Genomic DNA, 10,906 nt, shown 5'->3' on the forward strand with positions numbered 1-10,906 from the left:
CAGGTCCTGGAAGAGTTTCCCTTTATTACCATCTTTGTGAAAACATAAATATTCTAGACAGCAATTCTTCTTTAGGACATCAGATGGCCTGGGGATCTTGTTAAAGGGCAGATTCAGATTCAGATTTGGGCTGGGGCCAGAGATTCTGCATTTCTAAAATCTTCCATGAGGGACTTCCTTGGTGGTCTGGTGGTTAAGAATCTGTCTTCCAATGCAAGGGGCGCAGGTTCAATCCCTGGTTGGGGAACTAAGATCCCACATGCCACAGGGCAACTAAGCCCACGCGCTGCAACTACCGAGCACACGAGCCACAACTAGAGAGCTCGCGTGCCACAACTACTGAGGCCACGCACCACAACTAGAGAGAGAAGCCCGTGTGCCACAATGAAAGATGCCACATGCCACAACAAGATCCCACGTGCCAGAGCTAAGACCTGATGCAGCCAAAAAAAAAAGCAAATAGGGGCTTCCCTGGTGGCGCAGTGGTTGAGAGTCCGCCTGCCGATGCAGGGGACGTGGGTTCGTGCCCCGGTCCGGGAGGATCCCACATGCCACGGAGTGGCTGGGCCTGTGAGCCGTGGCTGCTGAGCCTGCGCGTCCGGAGCCTGTGCTTCGCAACGGGAGAGGCCACAACAGTGAGAGGCCCACGTACCGCAAAAAAAAAAAAAAAAAAAAGCAAATAAAATCCTCCATGATGCTGATGCTGCTGGTCCACACTGCTAAAACTCCTCACAGCAAAGGAACTGGACACTTTCTTAGAATCTATTGAACAGAATCATACTTGCATCCCTGAGTCCTCTCAGAGGCTCAGCCTCTGTGTAGTTGACTGGAGGCTGTGGAGGAAGACAGAGCATGCTCAGAATGCAGTGTCTTGACTGAAACGCCCCCTAGCCTCATCGTTTGGGTATTAACAGACTTATGACGCCTATGGTTCAACAAAGATGTGCGTGGCCTGAGCCAAATACTGAGGAAGTTCACTGAGAGAAACCTTGGATACGGCGGAGAAACCAGTTCTTAACCTTTGGGGCTCACAGACAGGCTGTGAACCAGCAAATGGAGCAAAGGGGGATGTGTATATGACAGGAAGCCCCGCGGCCAGACCAAGACTGGGCAGCGATGCCTACGCCCACCTGCCTGCCCACGGGTTCCCACGGGACAGCTGAGACCTGAGGTCGGGCAGGCGTTGCTTGGTGACACCTAGAGATAAGACGAAGGGTGCATCAGATCAACATCACAGCTGGTACAAAGCCTGGAAACTAGGAACATCACGGCACATGAGGGGATTTTGTGCAAAATCCTCTGAGTGGGGGAGATAGTCTTGCGATGGGGGTGGAGAGGTAGGAAGAGATAGGGGTGGAGAGCTCAGGAAGCCAGGGATTTCTCCAGGGGATAAAGAGGGTTGCCGCACAGTTTTAAGCTGAGACTGACACCATCAGATGTGCATCTAAAGGCTCATTCTGGCTTCCTGTGAAGAACAGATGGAGGAGGGAGGCAGAGAGACCCATGGGGAGGTGATAACCCAGGTGACAGGTAAGGGCGGCCCAGACAGGGACGGTGGGGCTGCAGGTGTGGGGAGTGAGGAGACACAGGAGGAACTTGGGAGAGAGAATTGGACGCTCTAAGTCTGATGGCAGCTGGGGACAGGAACAGATCCAGGAAGACTCCAGGTTTCTGACTGGAGAAGTGGGGCAGGGGTTCTGAGCTGTTTGGGAGGCAAGACATTAGCCAAAGGCAGTAAGATGCCAACGAGACCCCAGTGGAGGGAGGCCCAGAGCACAGTGGCCATGTGAGCCTGTGTCCTAGGAGGGGTGCTGGTAGGTAGGGGGTGAGGGCAGGGCGGATGAGGGTAAGGTGACAGGAAGGCCGATATAGGGAGCAGAAAGAATAAGAGTTAGAGCTACTGTGGACACATCCTGTTCCTTGTTATTTTAATTTTGTAATACACCACTTTATATGCTGAACTGAGGACTGTGGAGACCTCACCTGTCTTGTATGTCTCTGTCCAGATCCAGACAACAAAGCCATGACCACACAAGCCCCGTCCACTGCGCCCCCCGAGCCGCCCGTCAAGCCGCACCTGGGGGAGCTGGCAGTGACAGGCGCCACCCCCGAATCCCTGAGCCTCTCCTGGACCATCCCCGAGGGCCAGTTTGACCACTTCCTGATCCAGTACAAGAATGGGGACGGGCAGCCCAAGGCAGTGAGGGTGCCAGGGCACCAGGATGGGGTCACCATCTCGGGCCTGGAGCCAGACCAGAAGTACAAGATGAACCTGTATGGCTTCCATGACAGCCAGCGCATGGGCCCCGTCTCTGTCATCGGGGTGACAAGTGAGTGGACGGTGGAAGCCCTAGGGTGGGACCTCGTGGGAGGATCACCCTCTCTCAGGTGATGGGTGAGTGGGGTGCAGGAAGCCCCTCTACTCGAGGCTGAGCCATGGTGCCCTGTGTGCCTCCTCCAGGCTCCCTGAGGACCAGTGTGTCCCCCTGGGCAGGGAAGGGCCTCTGTGAGCCATGCTGGTGGCTGCCCTGGTCCCCCACAGCTGACCCTGGAGGCTCCAGGCATGTTTATGAGATGTCAGCTGAACAGGACCACCCAGCCCCAAGGACGGGCTTCTCTGAACTGACTTCAGGGCCCGGAGCTGGGGCCAAGCCTTGGGGGGAGACCCAAGGACATCACCTGGGACCCTGCCTCACCCTCTCTGTGCTCTCCTTCTCAGCTGCAGAGGAAGACACCCCCAGCCCCACAGAACCCAGCACAGAGGCCTCGGAGGCCCCCGAGGAGCCCCTCCTGGGGGAGCTGACGGTGACAGGATCCTCCCCGGACTCGCTGAGCCTCTCCTGGACCGTCCCCCAGGGCCACTTCGACTCCTTCACCATCCAGTACAAGGGCAGGGACGGGCCCCAGGTGGTGCGTGTCGGGGGCGAGGAGAGTGAGGTGACCGCTGGGGGCCTGGAGCCCGGGCGCAAGTACAAGATGCACCTGTACGGCCTGCACGGGGGGCGGCGTGTGGGCCCCGTGTCCACCGTGGGCGTGACCGGTGAGTGAGGGGGCAGGCCCTGACTCCCAGGTTTCCCTCTGTTGCTCTCTTGTTTTTCCCTTTGGATCTCAGCACTCCTCACAGATGGGCCTCTGGGTCCCTTTCTTTTCTCACGTGGTGCTGACGATCCCGCCTCATCCTTGAATTGAGTGGCGGCTGATGGACAGTGTGTTCAGGGTCAGCTGGGCAAGTAGCCTGTGCCTCATACGTTTCAGCTTTCTTCCTGTCTTCTTGATCTGGCAGCTCAAGCTCGCTCAGTTGTTCACGTGTGGCTTCCTCAGTCTCCCTAACCAAGCATTTTAGTGGCTCGGAGCATGGCTACAGAATCAGGTTCTCTAGGTTTGAATCCTGCTCTAAGACGCTGTGTGATTTTCAAATGTTTCTTAACCTCTCTGTGCCGCAGATGCCCGTCAAATGAGGGTGATAAGGATAAAAGCATCTACTTCATCTGTTGTGTGAGGATTAAGGGTACTGTTTGTGAACTGCTTACAGCAATGCCTGGGACGTGTTAAGCAGTTATAAGAGTTTGCTACAAATGTTCATTTCATAGCCAGGGAACAGCCCTCCCTCTCTGGCCCAGGGTCCTGCCATTGACCACAGCCTCCTCTGCTCTGTTCCAGCCTCCCTGAACACAGAGCCCCCCGTGGCACCCCGCCTGGGGGAGCTGGCTGTGGCAGCCGTGACCTCAGACACAGTGCACCTGTCCTGGACAGTGGACCAGGGCCCCTTCGACTCCTTCCTGGTCCGATACAAGGATGTGCAGGGGCAGCCCCAGGCAGTGCCCGTGGGTGGACACCTCCGAGAGGTCTCGGTTTCGGGTCTGGCCCCGGGCCACAAGTACAAGTTCCTACTCTTCGGACTCCAGGATGAGAAACAACACGGTCCAGTCTCTGCAGACGCAAAGACCCGTGAGTGAGGGCTGGAGGCCGCCTTTAACCCTGGAGCCCCCTGCCCATCCTCCACTCCCTTGTGGAATTTCACGTTTCTGTGCTCCACACTCCAGACCCATTTATTTACTGGGTCCAGTGAAATCCAGGTCCTGAGTACCCCGTTACCCCCTCATTCCCATCCTACTCCTCCTACATCCCGAGGGACACGTGCTTTCTTGCCTGGCTCCTCTTTTATCCCTACTCCTCTGCCTTCCCTCTTCCTGACATGTGACCTGGTCACCCCCTCCCAGCACCCAGAACCAGCTCCCAGAGCCCTAGCGCCCCGAGGAGGCTCTGTCGGCTTCATTTCTGTCACGTTCCATGCACCTCTCTCTTTTCCAGTCCCAGACACTAAACCTTCTCTCCGCCTGGGGGAGCTGACAGTGACGGACGTGACCCCAGACTCCATGGGCCTCTCCTGGACGGTCCCCGAGGGCGAATTTGACTCCTTCGTGCTTCAGTACAAGGACAGGGACGGGCAGCCCCACGTGGTGCCTGTGGCCTCAGACCAGCGCGAGATCACCATCCCCGGCCTGGAGCCCAATAGCAAATACAAGTTTCTGCTCTATGGGCTGGGAGGCAGGAAACGACTGGGCCCCATCTCTGCTGAAGGCAGCACGGGTGAGCCCTGGCCCTGCCTCCACCCCACTCCCCGCGCCCCGCCCCCCCCCCCCCCCCCCCCCCGCCTTTTTCCAGAGCTTCCTTTCATCTGAGCCCCCAGAGTTGGCCCCGGGGCCTTCCCGCAAAGTTTATTCTCCTCCCTTCAGCCTTGGCATGACAATCCTGACACGAAAGGCAAATATTTATTGAGTCCCTGCTGAATGCCAGGCACTGTTCCAAGCATTTATTTCCTTCATTCACTGATTAGCAGTATAATAAGAAGAACTCAGACTTTGGAGCCAAGCAGGCCTGTGTTCAAATTCTGACCGCCAGCTGTGTGGCCTTCAGCAGGCCACTTCTTTTCCTTGAACCTCAGTTTCCACACCTGCATGACGGTTATGACTAAAATCTGCTGGGGTTCAATAAATGTTCACATCTTCCTCCCTTCATTCCAGCCCTATGGCAAGAAGTGGAAAATATGGGAGGGTTTGGCTGCAAAAAGACTATGGAAAAATCTGGTGTCTTGTGCCCAATACTCAGCCCCCGAGGAAGGGATGGAGGTGGGTCACTGACCCTTACCCCACCTCCAGGACCATGAGTCACCCTGGCCAGACAAGGATGGGGCGCACAGCCAGCTGGGGCCTGGGGCTCTCAGGCTCCGTAATTCTCTTCCCCAGACCTTCATTGTGGAGACTGGATACAGGCTTCTCCAACCCCCATCAGTCAGTACCCACACCCACCTAGACAAGTCTCTTTTGTGCTCTGCTCTGCCCTTTGTCCGCTCAGCTCTGCCCCTGGCTTCTCCCCCTGCCCGACCCAGCCGCCCTGGTCTAGTGCTGTGAGTGCAGAGCTGGGGAAGCAGGTGGAAAGGCGGGCCCAGGCTGATGGTGAGTGAGGGTGAGTTTATGCCTGGGCAATGGGAGCCCGTGAGCTTGGCTGGCTGTCCCGCCCAGCTCTGACTATTTGGGGGCATCTCCCTGACAACCCAGACACCCTCTGGGAGCCTTTCTCAGCTCTGGCCACACTCCTGCTCTGGGGGACTGGGGGTCAGAGGGAAACTGAGGCCCTTCCTGCAATCCCAGCCGCAGCTCTCTCATGAGGTGCTCTTTTATGCATTTTCTGCACGCTGATCTCAGAGTGGGGGAGTGGGGGCAGGAAGGAGTCTGGGCAGCGGCCTCCAGAGGAGGAAACTGGGCTCCTTCGTACAAGGCAGGGCTGCAGCAGCCTGCCTGTCTCCCCAGGTGGCTGACCCTCCCTCCCCCCAGAAGCTGCCGGGGCTGAGGTAAAGGCAGCTCTTAACTAGGTTTTCTCCCTCGCCCCCGCTCTCCCTACAGCTCCCCTGAAGAAGGAGCGGCAGCGCCCACCCCGCCTGGGGGAGCTGACAGTGACAGATGAGACCTCGGATTCTCTGCGCCTCTTGTGGACAGTGGCCCAGGGCCCCTTTGACTCCTTTGTGGTCCAGTACAGGGACACAGACGGGCAGCCCTCGGCGGTGCCTGTGGCCGCAGACCAGCGGGAGGTCACCATAGAGGGCCTGGAGCCTGGCAGGAAATACAAGTTTCTGCTCTATGGGCTCCTCAGAGGACAGCACCTGGGCCCCGTCTCTGTCCTGGGAATGACAGGTGAGCAGGAGGCTGTCCTGCTTGGTCCTAGCCAGCCGGCCTGAGTGGGTGTCCTCACACCTCTGTGCTGAAGGCCTGGCACGAGTGGGCGAGGTAGAGCGGTAAGGGGGCCCTGCACGGGGCTCAGGGGAGGAAGAGCCTCGGAACCAGCGTGATCGAGGGGTCAGTCCGAAGCAGGAGCCAGGACAGGTGGCAAGGCAAAGCCCTGGCAGTGGTCCCTAATCTGCGACCCCCACCCAGCCCCAGTGCTGCCAGCTGCTCCCCATTACTCTACTGGGGCGGCTCTTACTTCCTGGCATGCTGGCCTTGCCCAGATGAGGGCAAACCCCCTCCCGTGGATGAGTCAGGAGCATTTTCTCAAATGGAAAATTACTGGAAAACAAAGCAGGCCAGGGTCATAGAAACCAACAGGAGTGGCTGCACTGATGGAGTTCCCCTTCCAGATTTCCTAACACCCACCTCAAATCAGCCTGGTGGTGGCGGGGCCGACCTGGCTGGCGGGATGCGCCCTTCGAGTTCACCAGCCAGTTCCATCCTCAGCTCTTCTCAGCAGGGAGGACCACGTGCCCTGAGCTCAGGGAGGGACTGAGTTAGTCCTGCCTCAAGCCATGGCACCAGGCGCCCTGGCAGGTTGAGAGGGAACAGGGCCCGCGCAGACATCTAGAGTGGGGCGCACTCAGACATCAGGGTGAAGACGGAGAAAGCAAGCACCGGATTCAGACAGCAAAGGAGCCCCACAGAGAGGTCATGGGGCCACTGGGCTGGCACTCAAGAGAGGCCGAGGGGCGGCAGGAGTCAGTGCCCAAGCAGAGTTGTGGCAGATTCAAGAGAAGGAAGATGCTAGGAGAGCCTCAGTCCCTGTCTTCTCTCCACGCTGCCGTGGCCGGGACCGTGAGGTCCCCTGCCTCGGCCAGCCCCGATCACCTCTCTGGAGGGTGAGATGGAGTGGGAGGGCCCCGCCCCCCCCCAGCCCCGCTCAGCTTCTCTCTGGGCTTCTCCCACGCAGCCCCAGAAGAGGACATGCCAGCACCCTCGCACCTGGCCACGGAGGCCCCCGAGCCCTCTGAAGGGCCCCGCCTAGGGGCACTGGCAGTGAAGGACGTGTCCCCGGACTCCCTGCGCCTCTCATGGAGCGTGGCCCAGGGCCCCTTTGACTCCTTCGTGGTCCAGTATCAGAGCACAGGTGGGGAGCCCCAGGCCTTGCTCGTGGGTGGCGACCAGAACAAGGTCCTCGTGTCAGGCCTGGAGCCCAGCACCTCCTACAAGTTCTTCCTCTACGGCTTGCGTGAAGGGAAGCGCCTGGGGCCCGTCTCAGCCGAGGGCACCACAGGTACCGTCAGGGTAGGGCCTGGCCTTGCCTGCCTCTGGTCTGGGACTGAAGAGGCGAAAGGGGGCACCCAGAAGCGGTGACCATGGGGAAGGAACACCGCGAGGGCGCCACGGAGGGAGGAAGGGGCGCGTGCACAGCCTTCGGCTCCACACATACATGTCGTCACTATGTCCGAGCCGTGGATGCCAGCCCCTCGTTAGCTCCATTTTGCAGATGAGGAAATGAGCGCCAGGGTGGGGTGGTGGAAGGGATCTAGCACCAGGTCGCCTGGCTGGTGTGCTTCAGTCTCCAAAGCCTTCTTTCACCCACTCTGCAGGGCCAGCTCCTGCTGGGCAGACCCCCGGAGAGCCAGGGCCCCGCCTGTCCCACCTGTCGGTGACTGATGTCACCACCAATTCACTGCGGCTCAGCTGGGAGGCCCCACCCAAGGCCTTTGACTCCTTCCTGCTCCGCTTTGGGGTCCCGTCACTGAGCACCCTGGAGCTGCATCCACGTCCCCCGCTGCAGCGGGAGCTGACGGTGCCAGGGACACGGCGCTCGGCCATGCTCTGGGACCTGAGTCCAGGGACCCTGTACACCCTTACGCTGTATGGGCTGCGCGGGCCTCACAAGGCCGACGGCATCCAGGGCACAGCCCGGACCCTCAGCCCAGGTAAGGCCCCATGCTGGGCACATACACATGCTGCCCCAAAGTAGGGGGTCTCTGTACTCCCTAGGGTGGCACCTAGTGCCTCAGCCAGAGGGGAAGTTGGTGAGTGGCGACGAACTTGGAGTCTGCGGAGCGGCTTCCATCTCTAGGCCTAGAGGAAAGGCGGGGTGGTGAGCACATCCGGAGGCCGTGGGGCCCAGGGAGAAGAGGAGGGTGGGAAGCCCGGGGCAGGAGCCTCCCTGCCCTCTGCCCTCACCATGATTCCTTGGCACATCTGTCCCGTCAGCTCTGGAGCGCCCCCGTGACCTCCAGTTCAGCGAGATCGGGGAGACGTCAGCCAAGGTCAGCTGGATGCCCCCGCCGTCCAGAGTGGACAGCTTCAAAGTCTCCTACCAGCTGGCAGATGGAGGTGATACCCTCTTGCCCGTGTGTCACTTGCCCCATTCCTCCTGCGCCCTGCGCTCTGCCCACCCTGCAGCTCCTCCTTGCTTCCCTGGCCGCCTCCCCAGCCCAGTGTGTTTTCAGGGGAGCCACAGAGTGTCCAGGTGGATGGCCGAGCCCGGACCCAGAAACTCGAGGGGCTCGTCCCAGGCGCTCGCTACGATGTGACCGTGGTCTCCGTCCGTGGCTTTGAGGAGAGTGAGCCTCTCACAGGTTTCCTTACCACAGGTGAGACAGTCCGGGACCCGGGCAGGAAGTAGCGGGAGAAAATGCGGGCACGGGTGGGAGTTGAGAGTGAACGGGGAAAGGGAAAGGGGATGTTGGAGGCGCCAATGGCAGACGAGAGGTCCAGCAGAGTTTGGGAAGGCGAGGAGTGGGGAGAGCAGCAGGGAACAGCTCTGGGCCCCCTCCCTCCTCCCAGTTCCTGACGGCCCCACCCAGCTGCGTGCACTGAACTTGACGGAAGGATCCGCCCTGCTGCTCTGGCAGCCCCCCCAGGCCCCGGTGGATACCTATGACATCAAGGTCACAGCCCCAGGAGGTGAGCAGGGCTGAGGCCTCTGGAGGGGACTGGTCAGGGTGGGAGAGCAGAGGGCAGGCTGGGCTCCGGCAGGGCAGCCGCTGATGCCGCACCCGCCCTCCCAGCCCCCTCGCTACAGGACTCAGCCCCTGGCAACGCCGTGGACTACCCCCTGCAAGGCCTTGTGCTCCACACCAACTACACGGCGACCCTGCATGGCCTTCGGGGCCCCAACCTCACCTCCCCAGCCAGCATCACCTTCACCACAGGTACGGTCTGTGAGGTGCTTTGGGGGGCAGGGAAGAAGTGAGAGCGCCAGGATGGGCCTCATCTCCATCTTCTCTTCCTCCCCCTCCCAGGGTTGGAGGCCCCCCAGGACTTGGAGGCCAAGGAGGTGACCCCCCGCACAGCCCTGCTCACTTGGACCGCACCCCAAGTCCCCCCAACTGGCTACCTGCTCAGCTTCAACACCCCTGGTGGACAGACCCAGGTGCCCTCACCCCTGCCACTCTGGCCAGCTCCCTCCCTGGGCTCCAGTCCGGGAAGTGCTGCCTCTGCCTCCCGGGTGGGGCCCACCTCTCTCTCCCCTGACCTGCCCCTTGTCTGTTCCACAGGAGATCCTGCTCCCAGGAGGGGTCACCTCTCATCAGCTTCACGGCCTCTTTCCCTCCACCCTCTATAGCGCGTGGCTCCGGGCCATGTGGGACCGCAGCTTCACTCCCCCCGTGTCCACTTCCTTCACCACTGGTACTCAGGCGCTGGGACCCGAGGTTGGGGCTGAGTGTGTAGTGGGTGTCTAGAATCTGGAAGAAGGACTGGACCCTCACTCTCCTCTGCCCAGGTGGACTTCGGATCCCCTTCCCGCGGGACTGTGGGGAGGAGATGCAGAACGGGGTCAGCACCTCAAGGACCACCACCATCTTCCTCAACGGCAACCGCGAGCGGCCCCTGAACGTCTTTTGTGACATGGAGACCGATGGGGGTGGCTGGCTGGTGGGTGGCAGTCAGAAGCCCAGGGGTCTGCACAGGGCAGGGTGGCTGTGCCCGGGGCCATAGGCTGATGGTGCCCCCACCTGCTTCCAGGTGTTCCAGCGCCGCATGGATGGAAAAACTGACTTCTGGAGAGACTGGGAGGACTATGCCCGTGGCTTTGGGAACATCTCCGAGGAGTTCTGGCTGGGTTAGTGCCTCATAGGGATTGCGGGACCAGGGAAGGGATGGGGGCCCTGTGGACACAAGGACCCCGATGAGCACACATTCCCCACCCCCAGGCAACGACGCCCTGCACAGCCTGACCAAAGCCGGCGACTACTCCTTGCGCGTGGACCTGCGGGATGGGGACGAGGCCGTGTTTGCCCAGTACGACTCCTTCCAAGTAGACTCGGCCGATGAGTACTACCGCCTCCACCTGGAAGGCTACCACGGCACTGCAGGTGAGGGGTGGGCCTGGGGGTGGGGGGCAGGGACGGGGTGGGAATGGGGAGGAGAGGCCCTCACTGCGCCTTCCACGCCCTGCCCAGGGGACTCCATGAGCTACCACAGCGGCAGTGTCTTCTCTGCCCGTGACCGAGACCCCAACAACTTGCTCATCTCCTGTGCCGTCTCTTACCGAGGGGCCTGGTGGTATAAGAACTGCCACTATGCCAACCTCAACGGGCTCTACGGGAGCACAGTGGACCACCAGGTGAGAGGTCCAGGAGGCAGCACGGAGCGGGGGCTCAGCCCACGTGGGTGTTTGTGACGCACAGTGTGACAAGACAAGTTACTGAGCCGCT

At 60.4% G+C, this 10,906-nt stretch overlaps 1 protein-coding gene across 11 annotated transcripts in view; it reads left to right on the forward strand.

The window, feature by feature from the left end:
* TNXB (tenascin XB) overlaps positions 1-10,906 on the forward strand; it is a 60,747-nt gene that overhangs the window by 49,293 nt on the left and 548 nt on the right. For 5 of the 11 annotated variants that reach the window (XM_033417949.2, XM_049693552.1, XM_049693550.1 and 2 more), the window contains 17 exons: positions 2,007-2,330; positions 2,720-3,040; positions 3,661-3,948; positions 4,312-4,590; positions 5,904-6,191; positions 7,198-7,521; positions 7,838-8,173; positions 8,457-8,579; positions 8,696-8,839; positions 9,033-9,152; positions 9,257-9,400; positions 9,491-9,621; positions 9,746-9,878; positions 9,973-10,124; positions 10,215-10,311; positions 10,403-10,564; positions 10,652-10,815. In XM_033417949.2, the coding sequence (XP_033273840.1) occupies positions 2,007-2,330; positions 2,720-3,040; positions 3,661-3,948; positions 4,312-4,590; positions 5,904-6,191; positions 7,198-7,521; positions 7,838-8,173; positions 8,457-8,579; positions 8,696-8,839; positions 9,033-9,152; positions 9,257-9,400; positions 9,491-9,621; positions 9,746-9,878; positions 9,973-10,124; positions 10,215-10,311; positions 10,403-10,564; positions 10,652-10,815 (3,530 nt within the window). The remainder of the gene's footprint in view (positions 1-2,006; positions 2,331-2,719; positions 3,041-3,660; positions 3,949-4,311; positions 4,591-5,903; positions 6,192-7,197; positions 7,522-7,837; positions 8,174-8,456; positions 8,580-8,695; positions 8,840-9,032; positions 9,153-9,256; positions 9,401-9,490; positions 9,622-9,745; positions 9,879-9,972; positions 10,125-10,214; positions 10,312-10,402; positions 10,565-10,651; positions 10,816-10,906) is intronic. The other 6 variants (XM_049693549.1, XM_049693548.1, XM_049693554.1 and 3 more) reach the window with 3 other exon arrangements.

This window comes from Orcinus orca, chromosome 10 (assembly GCF_937001465.1).
Source record: "Orcinus orca chromosome 10, mOrcOrc1.1, whole genome shotgun sequence".
NCBI lineage: Eukaryota > Metazoa > Chordata > Mammalia > Artiodactyla > Delphinidae > Orcinus > Orcinus orca.